This window comes from Dermacentor silvarum, chromosome 8 (genome assembly GCF_013339745.2).
Source record: "Dermacentor silvarum isolate Dsil-2018 chromosome 8, BIME_Dsil_1.4, whole genome shotgun sequence".
Classification (NCBI taxonomy): domain Eukaryota; kingdom Metazoa; phylum Arthropoda; class Arachnida; order Ixodida; family Ixodidae; genus Dermacentor; species Dermacentor silvarum.
In genome coordinates this window covers 126,641,802-126,665,003 of record NC_051161.1, presented here as the reverse complement: position 1 = coordinate 126,665,003, position 23,202 = coordinate 126,641,802, and the positions used below count along the sequence as shown (strand labels likewise).

General features: G+C 46.8%; 2 protein-coding genes across 5 annotated transcripts in view; one reads left to right on the top strand and one right to left on the bottom strand.

The window, feature by feature from the left end:
- LOC119461677 (39S ribosomal protein L17, mitochondrial) overlaps positions 1-8,204 on the bottom strand; it is a 25,405-nt gene extending 17,201 nt beyond the window's left edge. The window contains exons 1-3 of one of the 3 annotated variants that reach the window (XM_037723049.2): positions 7,970-8,204; positions 5,938-6,009; positions 3,973-4,141 (exon numbers count right to left, since the gene is read on the bottom strand). In XM_037723049.2, coding sequence (XP_037578977.1) covers positions 3,973-4,141; positions 5,938-6,009; positions 7,970-8,161 — 433 coding nt within the window. In that variant the 5' untranslated portion in view covers positions 8,162-8,204. The remainder of the gene's footprint in view (positions 1-3,972; positions 4,142-5,937; positions 6,010-7,969) is intronic. The other 2 variants (XM_049671885.1, XM_049671886.1) reach the window with 2 other exon arrangements.
- Positions 1-22,397, top strand: part of LOC119461678 (40S ribosomal protein S23) — a 24,890-nt gene extending 2,493 nt beyond the window's left edge. The window contains exons 1-4 of one of the 2 annotated variants that reach the window (XM_037723050.2): positions 8,341-8,400; positions 8,934-9,093; positions 11,301-11,421; positions 22,224-22,397. In XM_037723050.2, coding sequence (XP_037578978.1) covers positions 8,397-8,400; positions 8,934-9,093; positions 11,301-11,421; positions 22,224-22,370 — 432 coding nt within the window. In that variant the 5' untranslated portion in view covers positions 8,341-8,396 and the 3' untranslated portion in view covers positions 22,371-22,397. Of the gene's footprint in view, positions 1-8,340; positions 8,401-8,933; positions 9,094-11,300; positions 11,422-22,223 lie in introns of those variants that run through there. The other variant, XM_049671887.1, reaches the window with a different exon arrangement.
- Positions 22,398-23,202: the final 805 nt, after the last annotated feature.

The following is a 23,202-nucleotide window of genomic DNA, read 5'->3' as shown; positions in this document are numbered from 1 at the left end:
CGGGTGAGCGTCTGCGTCCGTGGGCAGAACCTGAGCTGTCGGGCTACGTGCCCGAGAGCCACGATCAGCTGCCCGACCAGAACGCCACCACCGTCGACCCGTGCTACCAAGCCGCCTGTCCTCTTCCACCGAGCCAGAGCTGCCACGCTCTGGCAGCCTGTACGACGTTCCGACACAACGTCTTTTGGTGAGACAAACAACGCTTGTCTCGTCTCCGCTTCGCCGCGTCGAGACTGTAGTGCATACTCACACCCGCAGCCTGCCCGAACTTGCCCGACATCAGTAAGCGTTCTAGCCACATGTGTGTTGTATTATGAGTTCTTTTTGAGTGTTTATTTTATGGGGGTTTTTTTTCTCGTTCTAGTTACATTAAACGTTTTGTGTGTGCGTTCCACAAACGGCTTTGTCCTCGATTGGGCTTTCCCCTTAATGGGGTTGTCCCCCAATTGAAGAACCATCTGCAGTCACGCTGCATCACAGCGCCCCGCGACAGCTCCTTACCGACCGTGGCCGCACTTTTCTCTCCCAAGTCATCGCCGATATCCTACACTCCTGTTCTACCAGGCACAAACTCACCACCTCCTATCATCCCCAGACCAACGGCCTCACTGAGCAGCTTAATCGGACCATCACTGACATGCTATCGAAAGACGTTTCACCCGACCACAAGGACTGGGATATTGCGCTACCCTATGTCACGTTCACCTATAATTCGTCATGCCACGATACTGCTGGGTATTCCCCCTTTTACTTGCTCTTCGGTCGTGACCCTGTATTACCATTGGACGCTTCGCTCCCCTTGGTACGGAATTCCCGGACCGAGTATGCCCGCGACGTCATCGCCCACGCTGACCATGCACGCCAGCTTGCCCGTACTCGTTTGTTGGCATCGCAGGAAACTCAAAAGCAAGCTTACAATTGCCGCCATCGTGAGACATACTTTTCACCAGGCTCTCTGGTACTACTTTGGTCCCCTTGCCGACGAGTGGGGCTCTCCGAGAAACTCCTTCCGTGCTACAAAGGTAGTTACCACGTTCTACATCAAGTGACCAATGTCACCTATGAGATCATCCCAGTGACATCCGTCGGGCCACCCGGTTCCACATCACCTGACGTCGTACACGTCTCTCGGCTTAAGCCCTATTATGCCCTTACCGATGGCCCCATCTGAAGCACCGGGACGGTGCTTTTTCTGCTGGGGGTTGTGTTACGGTAGGCAAGCAGACAATGTCGACGACGGAGAGGAGGACGAAGTGCTGTTCGTGGAAACAGCCTCTCTGTATTCTCAGCTGCTGTTCATCTATCTCCTGTAAATACACCTTGTAAATAGTTTATACCCGTGACATTTTATTTATCTTCATTATGATGTTATGCCGCGCGGCAACCCAAGCGGAAAAACAAAGCATATAAAAAAAGAAAAGAAAGAAGCCTGCAAGGTGGAGGAAAGTTGACGGAAGGTGATATTGTTGCCCACCCGACATGTCGCACGAACATTTAGCCCACACTTTCCCATTTCATGAACCTTTCTCCAACTTGTGGGCTTCCGCCAGAACTGGGCCGGGATAACGTAAAACTCTTCCAATCTGTTTTTATTCTAAACCCACAATTAGCCCTCCGTGATAAATCAAAATGGCTTGGGGTCCCCCCCCCCCCCCCCCTGCCCCTGGTTTGCCATTTCATTTCTCTGTGCGTTTGTTTGGCTTCAATAACTGGCATCCCCTTAACCAACTTTAAAAGTATAATAAAGAGAAACACGAATCAGTATATGCTGATAAAGCATTTTTTTCAAAAATTACGTTGTGTTAATTTTGGGATAGGAGCTTGATTACTAGAAGAGACAAAGAAGTCCAAGCTTCCATCTTTTAAATTTCATTTAGGCACCTCAGCGATGGTAGTACGAGTGAGTGTGACATCACAGCTTTTAAAGGGGCCCTGAAACACTTTTGAATTGAATATAGTAAGAAAACTCTGCCGAAGAGAGAGAGAAGGCTTTTTATTGAAACTCGTAGAACTCTGCCGGCATGTGTAAAGCCGCCTACATGCTACTCTGCATGTAGGCGACATTACACATGCCAATCTGTTAACGAGGCTCTCGTGAACATGTAAGCCAAATATATTATTGCACTGTGTGCAGCAGGGAGTTTACAATCTCATGTCAAAAGCAGTCAAAGATTGTTTGCTCGATTCCATAATGTTGTCATGCAGCGTCACCGCAAGCAGCTGGACCCACAACACCTAATGGCTGATTTCGTGATTGCCAAAGCATTCAAAATAATAAAATTATAGCTCATGTGAGTTGAATAAATGAAAAAAATATGTGTCTCAGATTTCAAAAAGAAATGCCGGTCCACATAAGAAAGGTGCGCGTTTCTGCACCTGGCCACTGAGATGAAAAGCGTAGTGTAGATACCGCGGCCGGCACGAGCCAACTCGCCGCCAACGTTCAACTTTCCGGGTGGGGCCAATTGGGCTTTGCTCCCATGCCGTACCCCCTTGTGTAGCTTCTAGCGCGCTGGCGGAAAATTAAGGAGAGAGAAAGCCACTCGTCGGTCCTATAACTACGTCTAACTTTGCTTGTGCCAGAAGGATTTGAAACATTTCTGCGGCAGAAGATTTGTGAGGCAATGTACCATATTTTCACACGTATAACCCACCCCTGCATATAATCTGCATCCCCCCTTTGGGTCCACTGAAAAAAAAGAAGAAAATAATCCTCGCGTATTGCCCGCACATTTGATACAGGAAAGGCTGCACCACAACTACTATTCAAGCAAAACGGCACACATGAGAGAGAAGATCGTCCGAGCACTTCTCCGACTTCCCGCGCGGCGTCACCACCTACCATTCTAGTATAACCGCAGAATGCAACAATTAATATACAGCAAAAGGTAGAAATTAGAAACATTTTACAGTAAAATAATTTAAACATCTAAACAGTAGACTAGAGTATGGTGGTAAAAGCTACTGCCCCATTTCAAAGAAAATTCCACTCACAGCCATCACCATCATCATCGTATGGGGGGGAGTTTATTAGTTTTGGCGTTCACGCTACTCCCTCTTGAATGATGCTTTTTTTGTGCGGAAAACTCTAGCTGACTTGCCCAATATTTTTTATCATGTTATATTATTGGGCTGTGTGTGCAAAACAAGCAGTATCAGCAAGATAAGAGAGGCTTAGTCACTATTACAGCAGTAGGGGCTTCACGGCACAACGGGCATTGTCATGAAGCTGCACTAAAGGAAAAACCTTGCGTGTATAATCCGCACCTCTACTTTGCCATAGAAATATTCGCATTCCTGGCGCGGGTTATGCACGCAAAAATTCGGTAATTTAATAGGTATGTCATTCTATCATTAGTCAGAAAAGTGATTTCTGTTATTAGGGCTTGAGCCGTTGTGGTGTAGTAAATGCTCTGGGCCAAGATTCAGTAATAATTCTATGCCAATGCCATTCCTTTTCGCACTTGGTCAGTGATCAGAGCGGTGCTCCACCCACGTTATCAATGGGATCAGCCGGCAGTGAACGGTGGATGATAACAGTGGCATCCAATCAAGCTTCTAGAAGGAATCAAGAGGAAGGAATCGCTACAAAACCCTGGCTTGGGAAACTTGCCAACTTCAGTTTGTGGTTTCTTTAGAATATAATGCAGTCAATTTTTACCAATTAAAAATGAACTAGGCCTGAGAAGATCTCACACAAATCCGTAATATCACGGCAAGTTGGTGTGGGAATGTCGTGGAGCCACCTGTCTATCGTTTCTGTTCCTTTTCTGATTTGTGCGGCCTTCTCTCACAGCAGGAGTGGCTTTCTTAAAATTGAAGGAGAGCAATTTACTGACACAACCCAGCTTGTCTTTAGCTTCCCTTTAATGAGCGCCTAGTGTCGTCCTCCGTTCTTGGTGGATAAGCTTATTGGCCCAGCTCGGCAACTCTGAGGTGGCCACAACATTGCCTAGAAGGTGTGCACGTTACCTTTGAGCTCTAGGGCGACCCAGTTATACTTGTAGTAGGGTCCCGACTGCATGCTGTTGAACTTGTCATTGAAGGGTGTGGGCAGTATGTGCAAGCGTGTGTACGCGCCCTCGTAGGTGGCAAAGCGAGGCGCCAGCACCTTGAACAGCTTGTGCACCAGCTGCTTCTCCTGCACACACACCACACAGATAATGGAAAAAAATGCAGTGAATGAACAAAACACACAGGGTTTTCCTTTTTAGTTCTTCATAACACGGGTATGAGCATAGTGCAAGCAATATTTTTTGCAAAGCAGATCACACTCTGTGACACCTTTCATGGAATAACTACTTTTTGTATTACAACGATGACGTGGCGACTTGAGGTTTCGTCAAACTATAAGTTGCTTGTGCTGCCTGCCTGCAATGCACTAGATTTTGGTCACGAGCACAAGTTTTGCGCTGTGCACATTTGGACAGCACCTATAGGCTCAGATCTGCGCTGCTTTCCATGTATAATTGCAGTACATCACATTTTGCAACACAAAAGTACGCTACATAGTGTTAGTGTAAATTTTCAATTTATTTCATCCCCAAATTTAGGAGGAAGGCGAGGGCTCAGTAAAAAGTGGACCTATCCACTTTCTTTTGTTATATATGCAACCGGTTTAGGTCAGTTCTTGTGGTCGTTGCATCACCCTAGAATCAATAATTAAAATGGGAAAGAAGTTGTGCAGCATAAATACAATGTAGTTTATCTTTTTCTCGTCCAGGGATTCCATTTTGCCCACAAAGTGCCACAGACTAGTGGCTCTCCTTTTATCATATTCGGGTACACTCTGCACTACTACTAGGCTCCGTGCTCTGGCTGCCCACCGCTGGGTAACGCAAGAATGCCTCGTCGAGGGCGGCGCTGCAGCCTCCCAGTTTCACAGTGTTGTGTAGCTGAAATTCGTTGTGTCACATTTCCGTGGGTAATTGCATTTTTACAGATCCGAAAGATAATATGGCTTATACAGAGAGCTCACTTCAATTTTTCGAATTACGATGAGCATGCTGAAATTAAATGTCTAAAAGTTAAATAGTGGATGTTTGTTAATTAGTGGCTAATCACCTAGCATCACCTGTCAATCAATGGTTGCCACCGCTGATGGCATGTTTCCGAAGGAACTGTCCGTTTATTTCAAAACGGATATTTTTAAATATCGCTGAAGTCTTCATAGAAATACCCGATATTCTGTTTGCAGTGGCTGACACAACAACTATTTACAGCCCACTTTATTTTTCATTTTTCTATTTAGCACCTGGAATGTTCTGCAAAAATTTATCGGCATAATTATCGCACCCCTTAATTTTGCACCAATTTATCACGAAAAAGAGTGCAAGCATTATGCCAGTAAACAAGGCAGACTTACAATACGGTCTATGCGTTTCTCATGGACCTCAACATACACGATACAGAAGACATTAACGCCGACTACTACACTCATTGCGGTCTGATTGTCTCTTGTCATCTTCAGTATGCTGAAATTATTCTCTGAAAAGCTCAAATTATTCTACCCAACATGGCCTATGCATCTTTTTCCTATAAATCTGCGCACTAGGCACAGATCAAATTAGCTAGAGTTGCCTCATTCATTGTGGTCTATGCGCCTTTATTATTCCTACACACATGGTACAGACCACATTATTTTAAATTATTCCATTTAATGTACCATGCTCATGTTTCTTTCAACATACACAAGCACAAAAAATAATTTAAAAAATAAAGTATCTCCGCACAAATGGCTAGAGACCACAAAAGCTTGTATCATCACACCCAACAAGACCTACGCATCTTTCTCATGGATGTCAGACGATAAATAGGTTGCAAAGCCTGCAGTGGACAGCACTTCGACACTACTATTGGAGCAAGTTGCTCACTGACCCATTTTTAATGCTACCTGCAGCACAGACAAGAGTGAACAGAACAAATGTTGATACCTACTTTTATCCAGTAGTCTGCAAGTTCCATGGTCCTGGTGTGGCAGTCGCCATATCGAATTGCTTCTGAAATCAGCTGGATAACAAGATCTCAACATCAGCACCAACCATGTTAGAAACATAATGGAAATGCTTCATCAGCTGTTTTAGCACCGTGGCTTGTTTTATTGCAGAACAAAACAGTATAAAGCTACACTTAGCAGAACCAGTTTTCTGCCTGGTGTTCCCTATTGCTGGAACGGTTTCTGCGAAATGTTTTTTTTTTTCTTTTTCACTGATTATGCTTATTCTCAAGGTTTTTTGTACACTTGAACAGAACATTAACAATTTTTAAAAACATTTATATGCCTCATCCTTAAAGGGTTAAATTGTAAAACAAAATCCATCTGGCATGCTTAACCACATCTACAGCATGAAATTTAAAAAGGTATATAAAAAATTCAGAGCCCTTCCCCTGTCGAGGAAATGGGGGTAAGCGAAGCTTGTGGCAAGACGACGCTGCCGCAGGCATTCCGCTTCATTTGCCTTAAACTCAGGGTCGGCGGCTCTTCGCTGACGTTTGGCCTCAACATCGCGGTCCCGCAACTCGGGGTCCGCAGCTCTTCGCTGAAATTTCGCCTGGGGCTTCGGAAGCCCTCACGCTAGAATCGGACGACAAGCTTCGCTTACCCCCATTTTCTCGACAGGGGAATGGCTGGTGATTTTGTCTCTTTGGGTCCCACGTGCGACAAGGGTAGTTCAAGGGCGCGTTACAGGTCCCCGAGCCCACAGGTGCCATTGAGCTTGGACCCTTTCTGCACAATCACCAGGATCGACGCACATTTAGCTTGGACCCTTCCTGCACATCACCAGGATCACCCCACTTTTCAGCGTGACACCACCAGCACCACCGTCGAAACTTGTGAGCCTATAAAGCTTCGTTTAAAAAGAGTGAGGGGGGGAGGGGGGGATAAGATCACAATTTTCAGTAGCTACAGATTAAAGAGCAAACAGCTGCCAGTATCTCTTAACTGTTACTGCCTTGCATGATGTGAAGCAGAGAGTGCTGTACTGTATGCCTTTACTATCAGTAAATACAAAGGTGAAAGTGTAGTGCGAGTACTTTCAAGGCACAGGCCGACAGGATTGGTGCCAAGTACGGCAAGGTCAGGTGTTTACTGTAAATTACTTTCAAAGGTTTTGTAATATCGCTATGTGCTGATGGTACACAGGTGGACGTGCACTAATATCTATTTTTACCTACATAAATCACCAGAGAGCGGACAGAAAAGACTAACACTTCTGCGAGATTTTTTACACTTTTTTCACACCTGATCCACTCTCCTGTCATTTCGGAAACTATGCCTCCATCACTGCTAGCAATGTTCATTGCAGAAAGCAATTGACATTTTGATCATAATTTTCGTTGGTCTAAAGTCACTTCAATACTACTGCCACAGTGTGTCCTCGCTGCAGTTTCATTTGCTTATGTTACAATCACTGTAAACCATGGCAAACTACGCATGACACGCTAAGCTCAGTTAGAAACACCGAGGGAATACTAGAACTGAACAGTGTTTGCCCAATATTTTGCGCACTGGCTTCATGCGAGCTGGAGCGGGCTAACAGCTTTCAGGACATGCGCGTCCAGAAATGTGATAATGCGTAAACACGCAGACAAAAAGACCACCCAGTGTGTCTTTTTGGAGTGATTGAAACATGAAGTAGGAACTACGGTAGGAGAGGAAGTTGTGACTTTTCCGTCGAATCATAAAAGCTATACTTGCACCCCATTGCTGACATCACACCGGGTAAATGTTTACTATCGCGAACGATTAAATACTAAGCGCGATTTAGGAAGCAGCGAACAGAGGAACAGCGGTGAAACGCTGTTGCCGTTTCTTGCGGTCTCTCGGTCAGTGATCACTACCCTCCCTAATCAAGGCACATCAGTGTGATCAAGAACACTCTCCCACAAGCAAGCGTGAGATGGTGGCAGTCAGAAGTAGCGGTGTAGTGGTTTCCTTTCGAGATCAACGAGTTTATTACGTCCTCACCCGCTCGGCATATCCTCGCACTTCGTCGGCCCGGGGGTGGTTCAGCTCAATCCGTTCGTGCTTGAACAGAGCCGTCAGCGTTTCCCTAATTTTTTCTACGCGGCCAAGGGCTCCTTTCGGTGTGCTCAGTTTACGGTATCTGTGCTTAACGCCGTGCTTTAGCGCTGGAATCAGCCGTGTTGCGTCCGCCATGCTCGCTGTTTCAGAGCACAGGCGGCGGCCATTCAAGACCCGCAGAACAATATATAAAACTACGCTTCATTGACAAAATAAAGGGTAACTATGTAAAATTATAAAACTATTTTATTTTAACAACTGCGTAACTTTTTGTAATTAAATAATTTGATTTAATTGTTTAATTTTTAGCTCAGGAATTGTCCACTGCGAGCCGTCCTTTCGTTATTCGTCGCGTAAGCCTCACACAGACATGGGTAAGCGCTCGCAATATTTTTAACATTCTGCTTGTATTAATTGCTTAATATCCGCGGATTGTGCCTGAAAAGAAAGAGTTGTGCTCGGTGTTTCTCATTTTGCGAGAAACAAGGCCGGCCGAAGTGCACTGAAGTCGACGGAGCTCGTTTACGGCATGCCGTCATGCGGCGAGCGGACATGGCGGAACATGTTACACGTGCAGCGTTGAGAACGCTGCTGCGATTGACAGCCGGCAGTGATTCACGCATTCCTACGTGATTAAAACAACCCATTTGATTTGATGAACGAAACGTATTATCGTGGCGGACAGTTACTGGCACCGATCCTGACGTATTGCCACTTTAGTGTTACCGAGGCCGGCTTCGATTCGTGGTAGACCGTAGAAATGCGTCCTGTATTAAAAGATCAAAGTGACTTTTGTACTGCGGTGTAATGAGCGTGCTGACGCGACTCTGAGCCAGTTCGATTGTAGAATCCGTGCTGCTTGTGTTATATGCCGGTGGGTGCTCATTGTTGCTGTGTGCTTGTCCAGGCAAGCCTCGTGGATTGCGAACGGCGCGCAAGCACCGCAGCCATCGCCGTGACCAGCGGTGGCACGACAAGGACTACAAGAAGGCCCATCTGGGTACCCGCTGGAAGGCTAACCCTTTCGGAGGTGCCTCGCACGCCAAGGGCATTGTGCTCGAAAAAGTGTAAGTCCCTCTCTTTGAGCCCTGCGGCGGCGTCCTAGAAGCACGCAGTTGTGGATGTGCATGTTTGAGTACGTCATGTAGGGGCCGTATTCTGAAACGTTCGCCTAGGCGAAATCAGCATGCGCGCCGATTGGCTGGTTGAGCAAATTGAATGACGTCGAGCTCAACCACCCAATCAGCTCATCCAGTTTTGCTAAAACAGCCAATCGGCGCACGCCTGAAAGCGAAAAAAGAAATTTCGCCTAGGCGAACGTTTCAGAATACGGCCCTAGGCTGCCTTATATGAGCTACGCGAATGCGTGACTGAAATGAATAGCCCATTTCAGCGCAGCATAGATCAGTTCAGGCATCCAATCATCGGACGCTGTGTTCCATACATTTTCAGGCCTGCCGTGTGGTCTGGGCTGAAGTTGTACGTCGCCATTAGTGAGTTGCAGAAATTAAGGACGTTTTGGCTCGAAGCCGCACTTCAACATTAAGGGGAATTAATACGGGACCAAGGCAGGTTGCGCTATCTGCTGGGCATTCGAAATAGACGTGGGGGGGGGGCTACTAATGAAAAAATAAATATGCATTTACAAGTTTAAGCTGCCTTCAAGAATGGTGCAATGTAAAAATAAACATGATGTGGTCAGGTTGAATTTGTTGCTTTATTTTGCAATGTTGCAACCTACCATCGCAACTTCGGCCATTGCATGCCAGATCCGAAGCCCAGAAGCACAAAATCGCACCTGCAAGCCGTTTCAATGCCGACGTACTGAAGTTTGCCAAATACAAACTCCTAGCAGGTGTATTGTGCAATTGACTTCATTAATTCAACCCTGATAGGACTTGTGAAATTGATAGTTGTCCGGTGGATCAAATTAAACAAGATGCAGAAAAACACCGCATCACTGATTCATTTGCCAGTGGATCTGTTCGATTCGCCTGCACCACCTGAACTAGTTCACTAGGTTCTGCGTTTAGTGGCGCAGCAATGGCACCCTCTGAACCATGCAGTTTGTTTCAAAAGGTGCAGTCCCGGTTCGCGATTTTGCTGCGCCCTCTGTACTGTTGGTGTCCGTGTGGTACACAAGTGCAGGTGCGAAGCAGCACCACAGCGTATTGGTGAAAGTGCCACTGAAACCCTACTTATGTGCTTTTGCTGTGTCTATGCAAGCGTGGGATGTATTTACGCCTCGGAAGCTGATCATAATCAAACTCGCGCACTCGGTGCACATTAGTTAGTCACAACATGACGTCTGCACCCGTGGATGCACCTCGGCATTCTTTTCGACTGTCGCATTGTGCCTGATGCACAAATCGGGTTGCATACTTTCTGAACTGCTCGTACACCGCCATGAACTGGTTCCAGACAGTGGTGCAGGCTAATCGGACCTTGCAACTACCCGATTCTAACATGCCTCCAAATTACACGCGCCTGCTTTCTGTGTGTCAAACCAGAAAACTAAATACTACTAAATAAATGACATTAAAACTCCTAAACAAAGTAGAAATCAAATGTGCATGTGATATGGCAAAAAAAAACAGGCAAGGGTTCATTATGTATTGCTCCATAGAGGCTGGTTTCCTGAAGTCAGCTTGCCACATGCTTTGTTAAAGTCAGCTTTGCTGCCATAAAGCCTTGTTATGCAGTAAAGCATGTGAACACGATTTCGGTTTCGTACCTGATTGCATTGTGCAGGCAATTTGGGGGGGAAAGCCGCCATGCATAGCGGTCAGGTGCATGCATGAAGACTGGTAAAGTTTGAATTATCTGCCAAAGGCCAATTTTAGGATCGAAATAACGAACGATCGGGCCCATAAAAAGGCATAGGCGCCGGCCCGATACCTTCGGGCGGAATCAAATTAACGGAAGGCTACTATAATGGAAAGTTACAATGTTTTGCATGACGGATGCTGTTTCAGATAATTCACTTACACTCTGCAAGGTTTGCCGCCGAGAGTATGCATTTCTCTGTAAAATGAGTTCTGGCCGACACATTAGATAACAAATTACATTAAGGTAAATAACGTTAGGTTGGACGTGTGGCATAATGCAAATGGCAATAAAATCCTTCAGGATAGTGGCTAGTTGGGCTTGTTGGTGTGAACACATACTTCAGCAAAATGTAAGGCATTAGCAAGTTAATGTCATTTACTCTACTTGTGTAGCATGTGTATTTTAGAGGCGTTTGGGACATGTTTCCTCCTTCCACCTGCTACAGTGGTGTTGAGGCCAAGCAGCCCAACTCTGCCATCCGGAAGTGCGTCCGAGTACAGCTCATCAAGAACGGCAAGAAGATAACCGCCTTCGTGCCCCGGGACGGTTGCCTGAACTACATTGAGGTGAGTGCCGCTAGTCCCTTCATCCTTCCCCATACTAGCTTGTGGTGGTACCAGGGATGGTAATCTTGCCACGCTCAAAGGGTGATATTTCCGACAGCCTTATGTGCGTCACTCTCCACAGTTGTGTGAGGATGGCTGATATTCTGGACACCACACTGTGCACCATTCTACCTGCACAAGGGGGGCGTGAATTGAGTCTCTGTGAAGAAAAGAATGGGAAAAACTTTTGTTTCAGTACATTGCCAAAGCCTCCTCTAACCCAAAAGTAGCAAAGGACACCTTTTTTTTTTTGACATAGTGAAGAAAACAATGGGGAAAACTTTTGTTTCAGTACATTGCCAGAGCCTCCTCTAACCCAAAAGTAGCAAAGGACACCTTTTTTTTTTGGACATAGTCAGTACATAAGGCTGCAACATATCATTAAGCGATCAAAAAGATGTCTAACGAGAGAACTTGTAGTAGCGAACTGCATGGACATGTTGGTGCTGATAGCGAGTGGTACATGCAAAAGTGCTAGCACTGCAAACTGATTGCGTTGATAACATACAATTTTGGCCTTGGTAATTTAATGCATGTGTTGGCAATGCCAATGAGGCAATTCACTACAGTGACAAGCACAGCCAGTCATTCACCGTGTGAATGCATAAGCACTCCGCGTTAGCCACGTCCATGCGGGAACAGCACGCTTGTTAATTCATAAAAATCATTTCTAATGGTCAGAAACACGTTTACAAAGGAATTTTAAGCAAATCGTGGCTAAGTAATAAGAATGCCTGCAGTGTTCAAAGCAACCATCTAGCCAAACGCGAATGGAGCTGCAGGATCGGAGTAACATGGTCTTTTCCGATACGCAGTACGCAGAAATTCCTATAACACGCTGGAGCTGTGCTGGAGAGCCTGAGCATGGCACGGAAAAAAAATGTCACTGCATGTGTCGTAGCAACCAGAATTTCAATTCGTGTATTTGTGTTCGGGCATGAAACGCGATAAACGGTGGGAGGATAATGCAAATTTCGCTTGAAGTAAATGTCTCGTGATGTATACCAAGAGCTATTCATTTCGAAGTCTGCTGATGCAACAGGACCTAGCATGTGGTTCGAGTTATCCGTTAGTTCGTATTGACACGTATACATGTTTATCTTTCACCGGTGGCCGCTTTACATCGGCTAACAAATGTTAAGCGTTATCGCTTGGCGCAGGACGCGCCTGCATTGGAAGCTTCTCGAACATTGTCTGTTTCTATCCGTCATCTGTGGTCACCGACGCGAATTACCTAGAACTTTCTGGAAGACACGTGGGCACCAGGGAATAATCTGGAACCTTCGACTTGCGTATAAAAGCCGACGCGTTTCGCCGCTGATCAGATTTTCGCCGATCGCCGACTTTGTTCGCTGCTAACGTTGTGCTTTGAGTGCAGCTTGCTTTTGTGGGCACAGGTTCGCCCAATAAAGAATCAGTTTCGTCATACAGTTTTAGAACTGCTTTCTTCACTATCACTACTACGTGACAGTATTACCATAGTTTTTCCAGTGCTCCCACTTCTGCGGTAGATTGCGCCGTACGAAATTTCCTGCGCTATCCTGATAAAAATACACAATTTTGCGCTGAAGTGAGCCAAGATTAGCGACTGCACATTACGTGTGTGGCCGCAGTGGCCCGCAGACCTGCATGCTCTGAACGCGCTGGACTAAAACGGCTTCATAAATCGAACTTCACATTATCTATACTTTGGCAACCGATAATTAGGGCTTGATGGGGACCACCTAAACGTCTAAATAATTGGGAGTTGGAAAGCTCCAAATTCGCCAGAAAAGAACTGAATTTATTTCGCCAGTGGCTAAAAAAAGTACTTTCTGAGATACGTTCACTTTCGCGTGACTAGCGTCAGCCTCTACGAGCGACGGCATTCTTAGTAGTGTGCGCATGAAATGTCGCCAAAGTGATAGTATCCCCGAAAGGGATCGTCAAAAATAAAGCTGAAGTTTGTCAATGCAGTTCTGCACACACGTGCGCTTGCCTACAATCTGGTCAGTCCGTATTTCTACCATTGTTATGCTGTAGCCACAAATAGACGAAAGTACAAATAATGCATGCACTGAATCTTCAACCTTTGGCAACAGGACCGCGATTTTGTAGCGATGCCTTTTCCGCTGTCGCTCCTTGCACTTCGTCAGTAATAAGTGCGGCATAGGGCGATGGGAGACCTTACGGTCCAGCCCCGCCCTGTCGATCCAGCTCGCGCTGGCGGCTAGGTGCCAGGAGCTGCTGGCTGTATATGGGTCCCGAAACCAGGGAACCACCCCGGGGTGTCCGACGTCTGAGAAGACGCCGTCATTTGAGCTCAATAAATGTTTTTCTACTACTACTAGAATCGAGTGGAATGCATCGCTACAAAATCGCCGCGCTATCATAGCTGAATGACAATTTTTTTTTTAACAGTCACTGGTCCTCGTCAGCAGACATCGAGGGTGTAGTCAGCACCGCTTAAAGAACTTAAGTCGCCGCAACCGTGTCGGTAGTTAACACGTCAATGAATAAACGCTGGATGTGCGGAGCCAACCAGAATGCACTCCCGACTAGCTTGCCCGACGGTTTGGGCGCGGTTGGTGCTGGATTAACTAGGCTTCTCCAGTTTCGGTTTCCAGGAGGTGTTGGCAACATGGCCGACCACCACGCTGCGGCGATGCCAGCGACGTATCAACGCCAAAATATTGCTATTTCGGCTCAACTCGATGGTCAAATTAGCTCGCAGTCGTCGTGCAGGCGGAGTCTGAATTACATAGAATGGCGTACCTTAAGGTGTGCGAAATTTCGGTCGTACTTATGCTTTAAATTTATGAGTCAGTGATGGTGCCTGAAAGTAGTTCGAAGCTTGTTTGAATTGCTGGTGTCGAAATAATCAGTCGACGCCAGTTGTGAATCGGCCAATTGCTGAACAGAGGCTTCAGCTTTATGAGGAAACAGACCATTGAAAAGTACCTGGTGTCGTCTGAAGCAATGACTGAGCGTTACGAGAGGCTCATCAAGGCTGGCCTGGCTCAGAAGAGCATTGATGGCATTAAAGTACAAACCGCATTCACACGATCTTGCGCGCGACAAGCGACGCGATGGAGATAGTTGTCGCGTTCACTCGTCACCTACAAGTTGTACCGCATACGAGTGATGACTTTGAGCGACGTCTCCCCGATGTTGCCGGTATGCGGACAGCAAATACTTGCCGAAACTGGCGTGACGCGTGCTTTATTAATTTAAGTTGATGTGTTTTTGTGTAAAGAGCAGCACAAATATATATACAGGTCTTGCATTACGTTATTATCCTTGCACATATCAAAATCTTGGCGTTTGCTTGTTCCGTGCAACAATCGGTAGTACTTGACTGATGTATATCCAGTTCCGGCCTCGCGCTATTGGCTTGTTGCTCATGGCACTTCCTGGCGACGAGCGACGAATTCTAGATTTCCAGGACCGAGCGATCGATCAGTTGTTTCTGACAGATGCTAGAGCCTTGCTGAAAATATAAGGTGTCAGCTGTCAATTGAAAAATCATACCTTGTAAAAGGCAACATATGAGCAGCTTCACGCAACTTCAAATAAACTAATTACAGCACACTGTATGAACAGGTTTGTTGTCTTCATTTATAAGGGAAACTCGTGTATTTAGAGGCAGAGCAACATTGCTTTACAGCAAGCAAATACTTTTTGGAATAACGCTTGTCAAATTTGTGTGATTGAAATAGCTTAGGACGTGTCCAGCAGCTGGCATTTATTAGCTCCAAACTGCTCCAAAATTAAGAATTTTGCTGCTCCAAAAATTGCTCCAAATCTCAATTCGTCAGTGGCACCACTGTTTTTCGCGCAGAACCCGCACCACCAATTACAACAGCCTGGAAATGAAAAAAAAAGAGAGAATCTACGTTTATAACCCATGGAAATGACTGCATAAAACAGCGCTCAAATCTTTACAAAAACAGTCTATTCGCAGATGCACGACTCCACCACGTCGTATCTTTGGCCAGCGGTTCTTCTGCCGCCCGCCGGGGCGCCCCCTCTTAATGCTGACACAGCTGGATCCGCACGATGAATGTGATGGCAAACGAATCAGTCACGTGACATGTCACCTAAATCAGATAGGTTCGCTGCTGGCATTTGAGTCAGTCACATGACATGCGACTAGAATCAGATCACTTTGCTGCTAGCATTCACACGCCAGAAGATGACAGTGCGGCTGGAGCAGCCCTCGCAGGGGCAATGGCTACAGAGCAAACGCAACCAAGCTAGAAATCCCAATGGTGATTTGGTTCTCTGCCATATTGTGAAGTGCTTCACACGTACCTGAGGGAGCATCGTGGGAACTGGGGACGTATGAATTCTTGAATTGGGGAACAGCGCGAAAGACAACTCGGAAGAGCTACATAGCAACCACACGCAGCGCTGACTAACAACTGACATTGAAACAAAGGACGTACATATAAATACAGAGTGCATCGTCAATATCATAAAAGCAAAAGGTGAAGATGTGGGATGGTCACCCTTGCATGATGTATGCGCGTGGCGAAAGCAGCTAGCTTCACAGGCTAGCTGATAAATACGCAATTTCCTTGTCGCATAGTAAAAAGGGTGGAGTGCTCACACATTTATCATTCTACAGTAGAGCCTCGGTGATACGAATCTCGCGGAGTCGCGTGAAATAGTTTATATCACCCAAAATTCTTATCAAAACATATGCAAAATCAAGAAAAAATAATTAATTTTTAGCAGAAAAAATTCTTAATAGTGGAACCTGTTGATACGTTCGTCGCTGCTGCGTTTTCCTAGCTGCTACATTGCGTTTTCGCGGTCACTACCTAAATCCTACATTTACTTCCATGTATTAAGTTACCCTTGATACATCGCCAATCTGTAATTTTCATGCATCGTACGTTGGGTTTAAATGTGGCGGTCTCGTAAATTTAGTGGTGCAGCCAAGCTTGTACGTTGCAACAAGTGACCAGTGCATTGGAACAAGCAACCGACATTTGCCGATACGGCGCCGTATTACATGGCCGTATCTTGAAAGCGATCTGCGACAAGCGCAAAGTGGGCACCTGCGCGGGCCTCATCTTCAAAACGATCTGCAATGTTGACAAAGTGCGCCTAGTACTGATACAGTCGCCGACCGTTTATTCGGACGCTGAAAATTCGGACATGCTCGTTTATTCGGACACCTTCGCGGCACTGCCACTCGTCCCATTGAAGTAATGTATAACCACGACCGATAGTTCGGACGCTCTACAGCGCGCCGTTCTGATTTTTCGGACTCCGGCGGCCTGGTCAGACGCGACGTCGAACGCCACGATACGGTCACGACAAGCTGGCCGCGATGTTTAGATTTTGCTAGGTTGCCCGCACTGAAAGGGCGCTATGGTTGGATTGCTGGTGTCTAAATCCACGCAGCACCTACAAGTGTCGGTTGCCGATCTCGAAGGCTATACTTTTGTTGGCTGCACCTATTGGTTGTCGTATTTCGGATTTAGCCAGTCCAGTATCCCTTGACTGTATACCACGGCCAAACAGCAGGCCAAGCCAGTGTGCCTGGAAGTCGGTGCTCGGCCTTTGCGTTGTCAGTTGTTACGTGACCTAGGCCTTGTCAACAGTTACCTTTCAAGTCTCGCTCTTTTGCTTAGTGCAGGGGTTCTCAAGTACGTTCATCCCAGGGAGCCCTGCTAAGCTCCATAAAGTGCCAAGGAACCCTCCCGAATTAACCGAATGTCGAATTATCGAGGGTAACAAGAAAACAAACAAATGCTTCACTACGTCAACACGATTTTATTTACTCAATGAATCGTCAAATCTTGTTTCTATTTAGCACAAGACCAGTGCGGAAGCTGAAATTCTCTTCATCTCATGACTGATTAGTGCTAGCAGCGGCGAAGGCCTCGCGACATCCTTCGCGGCGCGCGTTTTCATCTGAGACGCGCTTTGCAACAACGGGCACACATCCCGATTATTTTTTTGCCACTCAGCTGCTCGCCAACAAATTGTCCGTCCATCGCTACTGCTTGCCGCAGCTGCTGCGGACGAAACCGCGGCCACTATCGACGCGATCATGGTCAGCGACCTTGCGGTTCAGAAGGCAGGCGGCTGACGCACGCACCAAGTCAAAACGAAACTAATTTTCCCTGCAAGAAGTGCGGATGAAACTGCGGTCGCTATCGACGCAGCTGATGCGCGCATCGAGTGAAAACGAAACTACTGTTTGCCGCAACCGCTGCGGACGAAACTGCGGTGGTTATCAACGCGATCAGAGATAGCGACTATGCACTTACAGAGGCACGCGGTGTTACTCGCGGCGATAAACGCAAGAATGAAGGCTTTAAAGGCACAATTAGGCACGAAGCGCTTCTGCGTTGCTGTCAGTCACGTGCCGCGTACGATTGCGGCAATGCGGACTGCGTCGATTCGGTTGGACGCTACGCCGTTCTTGCTCTGTTGCGGCGCGCATTTGCGGTGCGCCGCGTTTTTAAAAAATAATTTTTCCTCCAACGTATACGTCAGTGCGCACGCTATCGGCACCTACCCTATCTACAAATAGGAGAAAGGCGCATGGTGGTAAGCTACGGCCTCCGAGCTTTCAAGTGCGAAAGCTAAGGCGTGCTGCCCGTTCTGAGAGGTCGGGTGGCCACAAGCTGCTTGCGTATTTATTGCGCAGTTCGCGCGTTGCTGTTACGCACTGTGGTGTGCTTTTTGACACTCGGGCATGGGTAATGGAGGTTCTTTGGATCAAGCGCACCTCGTGTACGCCATTTTAGACACTTGTCGAGAGCGGGACCAGGGAAAATTTATCAGTGGCTCGCGAAGCCCCGAGCAGGGGCCTGCGGAACCCGTAGGTTCCGCAGAACCCACTTTGAGAAACCATGCACTAAGCCATTTCGCACTTGAATCATAGAGAAAGAAGTTCAACTTAAATTCCTTTCTCTATGCTTGAATCTCGGAGGCCGTAACTTACCACCATGCGCCTTTCTCCTATATGTAGATAGGGTAGGTGCCGATAGCGTGCGCACTGACGTTTACGTTGGAGGAAAAATTAAAAAAAAAACAAAACAAAAAACGCGGAGCACCGCAAATGCGCGCCGCAGAAGAGCAAGAACGGCGTAGTGTCCAACCGAAACGAAGCGGCGCAGTCCACATCGCCGTGGTCCGCAGCGGGAATCGTACGCGGCACGTGACTGACAGCAACGCCGAAGCGCTTCGTGCCTAATTGTGCCTTTAAAGCCTCTATTCTTGCGTTAATCGCCACGCGTAACACCGCGTTCGCGGCTAGTCGCGTGCCTCAGTAAGTGCGTAGTCGCTATCTCTGATCGCGTCGATAACCACCGCAGTTTCGTCCGCAGCGGTTGCGGCAAATAGTTTCATTTTCACTCGATGCGCGCGTCGGCTGCGTGCCTTCACAACTGCGTAGTCGCCTCCCATGGCAGCGTCGATAGCGACCGCAGTTTCGTCCGCACTTCTTGCAGCGAAAGGTAGCTTCGTTTTGACTTGGTGCGTCTGTCAGCCGCCTGCCTTCTGAACCGCAAGGTCGCCGTCCATGATCGCGTCGATAGTGGCCGCGGTTTCGTCGACAGCGGTTGCGGCAAGCAGTAGTTTCGCTTTTACTCAGTGCAAAGCGGTCGAAGATTAAAAGCACCGGCTACATCGCGATGGACGGACAATTTGTTGGCAGCAGCTGAGTGGCGAAAAAATAATCGGGATGTGCGCCCGTTGGTGCAAAGCGCGTCTCAGATGAAAATGCGCGCTGCAAAGGATGTCGCGAGGCCTTCGCCGCTGCTAGCGCTAATCAGTCATGAGATGAAGAGAATTTCAGCTTCTGCACTGGTCTTGTGCTAAATAGAAACAAGATTTGACGATTCATTGAGTAAATAAAAGCATGTTGACGTAGTGCAGCATTTGTTTGTTTTCTTGATACCCTCGATAATTCGGTTAAATCGGGGGGGGGGGGGGGGTTCCTTGGCACTTTATGGAGCTTAGCAGGGTTCCCTGGCATGAACGTACCTGAGAACCCCTGGCTTAGTGTGTTAGGCCTGATTTGCTTGTTCGATCTCGTCCAGTCGTCGTGTAGTGGGAAATGGCTCCGACGCCTCCCGTGCCATCTGCGCCGACGAGACGCGGCAATTACAAGACTCTTGTCTATAGCGATAGCCACACTGTCGGAAATAAAGCTGACCTGATCGCATGTAAGCGGTGCATCTGTACAGTCGCGCATTGACAATTTTTTCCGTCCACTGGGACCATAAAGGTACTTTTTTCTGGTGAATCCTTTTTTTTTTCGGACTCTCGATTATTCGGATTTTTTCGCGGTTCCCGTCGAGTCCGAATAAACGGTCGGCGACTCCTTAGTATGCGCTGTGCTTTCGACCTTTAGTTCGTGTTGAAGCACGAGACAGCCGCTGCTGCCGCGCTTCCTTACTCAGCGAACTCCCACGGTCATCAAGCGAGATGGGTTTGTGTTTACCTTTGCGCGCGTGACACCGTTCTTGTTAAATTTAGTAAGTGAATGTTTGCAAGTTTATACAACCGATAAAACTATCCTTCGTACAGCTGTCTACTAATTTGCCATCGAAATCGTTGCCTCGCCTTTCGGTCGAAAGTGCGACTTTTTTTTTTCCACCGATTCAAACCAAAACTAATGTTTGCCACAACTGCTGTGGACAGAACCGTGCTGGCTATTGACAGGATCATGGATGGCGGCTACGCAGTTGTGAAGGCACGCGGCCGATGCACGCACTGATTCAAACCAAAACTACTGTTTGCCACAACCGCTGTGGACGAAACCGTGTTGGCTATCGACAGGATCATGGATGGCGCCTACGCAGTTATGAAGGCACACAGCCAACGCGGTGTTATGCGTGGCGGTAAATGCAAGAATAAAGGCTTTGAAGGCACAAATAAGCACCAAGCTTTCTGGCATTGCTGTCATTCACGTATGATCTCCACTGATGACTATGGCGATGCAGACTCCGCTGTTTCGTTTCAGTTGGACGCTGGCTCCTTTTTGCTATTTTGCGGAGTTCGCCGAGCTCCAAGAGTTCGAATTAACCGATGTACGGCCAAATATGTCCCAATTAACGGGAGTTTGATTGCATTACATAATGCATGCGCTTGTGGGCACCAGAGGACGATTCCTAATTAAAGGGGGTCGGATTAATGAGGTATTACTGTATGTGTTTGCATAAATGTGTGGGCATTGGCTGCTAGGTTGCTTGAGGACTGTAGCTGAAAGCTGGGCGAGTTACGGTAGTATTAAGGGGGGAAACGGGTATCGAAGCAGTCTTTGCAGCCTCCTTTAAGAAACATACTGCTAAGATAAAACACAAACATGAAGTGCACTTGATGAGCGCAGTCTTGTGCAGCTTCTGTTACCAGGGTACTCTGCCAAATCAGAGCACATTGTGCGCAAAATATGGCAATGACTTTCTTCTTTCTGGGGTTTTACGTGCCAATACCTGTTTTGATTATGAGGCATGCCGTATTGGAGGGCTCCGGATTAATTTTCACCACCTGGGGTTCTTAAAACGTGCACTACAACTCAAGCACACGGGCGTTTTTGCATTTCGCCTCCATCGAAATGCGGCCGGGATTCGATCTCGTGCTCAGCAGCGCAACGCTTTATTAGCTGACTGCGCTACCGCGGTGGGTAGGCAATGACTTTAATATATTGCATTTCTGCATAGCATGAAAACCCCACAGCAATGAACTTTTTATTTCATTTTCAAGGATTGTCACTTTTGAGCACTCGCAATCGTTAGTGATGCTGGCACCCCAAGTGCTTGATGCTGCCGTTAAGCAGTGATGCCACTCGTTTAGTTTCAAAAGGCTATCGACTCAGCTGTAGAAATTGCCAGTGGGGAAAGCTTTAGCTCAGGGCCAACTCGGATTTTCCTACTCAAATACATGTAAACAGCAAAAATTCTCTCGAGACAATTGCTGAACCGGTTTGAATGAAATTTGTTGCATTTGAGAAATTTGATTTCCAGCAACTGAGTCCTAACAAATTATGGGTATTTTCGAGAGTGGTGTATAGTATAGTACATCAGTTTTGTCTGTTTTAAATGTCCATGAAGGTGTACAAGCAGAACTTCTTGTTCGGCTAGTTGGTGCATGTTACTGAAGTACTAAAGCACCAAACAGACGACTCAAGAAGAGACACGGTCGAACGCTTAAAGGTGTAGTTGAAATAATTCGTAGTATGTTATTACAAGCTAGAGTTAAAATTTTGTACTTTAGTTTTTCATAACTTTTGTTTCAAAAAAATGGACAACCAAAATAAAACGTTTGCTTCCTACACACACCAGATTCTTTTCATTTAAATGCAGGTAACTTAGTCCATTTGGGGGCACCAGATGGCGAGCAAAACAATATGGGAGCTCCCAAGCTTAAGCTTCCCCTTGTCATTGCTATGTAGTGCACATTGAAATAAAAACTGAATTAGTCGAGTGCAAATCAAGGAATTGAAGTGTGGAGATGGGCAGCTGGCACTGTGGCAGGTATTGAAGCAGGTTGGCTGCTGGTGGGATGCATTGGCTTCGAAATTGCGATGCTATTGAGCAGCCGCTGCATGGAGAAAGCTTTTGGTGTAATACTGAAGCGTTCATTTTTCTGTTAAAACAATGGGACTTCCCGTCATACATATTTTGACTGGGACAAGTGTGGTTTTGTGAATGATGTGATGTGTGTACTTGCACGACAATGAAGATATGTAGGCAGTGCACTCTGTCATGTTAGCATGCCAGAACTTTAACATTGCATTCTCTTCTGTGGCTGTGCAGGAGAACGACGAGGTCCTGGTGGCGGGCTTTGGTCGTAAGGGTCACGCCGTGGGTGACATCCCCGGTGTACGTTTCAAGGTGGTCAAGGTCGCCAACGTGTCCCTGCTTGCCCTGTACAAGGAGAAGAAGGAGCGACCGCGCTCATAGGGCACAATAAACACCTCATACAGCTCATCATAATGTGCGGCTTGGTGGTCTCCTGAAGGGGTGGAATTCTTAATGAACATCAGACTGATAAACACCACATTGAGAGTGCAGGGGCCTCACCAGCACCTCGGTGACAGTTCTCGCCGTAGCACTGTACCTACCATGTACCAGGTGTGCGGGGTATATTTGAGAACACTCCTCACTATTACCGTAGACACCAGCAGTTCGTCATGTCTATCTCGGCGCGTAGCTTTGTATAAATTGACGCCTCTATCATGCATGTAGCGAAGTTTTGCCCGAAGTGGCAGCGTATAGTTTGACACAGGAAATAAAACGTCATGCCTTCCTCGTCTCCCTGGCTGACGACTACAGTGACTTCAAAATTTCCAGCATTGTGAATGTGGTACAATCCTTTGTCTACAAGGTTTGGAAAGAGCTTTTGTCATCTGTCAATGACATGGCAAAGAGGAAGGAGCACAGTGAGATGTCATGAAAGCCTGATTTTGTCGAGCAGCTGCAAGCCATCGTGAGTGATGATCCAGGAAAGTGAATGCGATCCATTGCTAAAGAGCTCCAGGTTGCAGAGTCAACTGTCAGGCTCGCAGTGCACAAGGACTTGGGCATTATTATTTATTCAGCTACACTGAAGGCCCAGTGGGGGCATTACATCGGGGGGGGGGGGGGAAATAATAAAAGGACAATACGTTAAAATTTATGAAAACATGAGAGAAAGTGCTATACAAGACAATGAATCTAGTTAACACTGGAAACAAAACTGTCAGCAAATACGCAATGATGCAAACATTGTAATGTAAATGCCTATACACAGTAC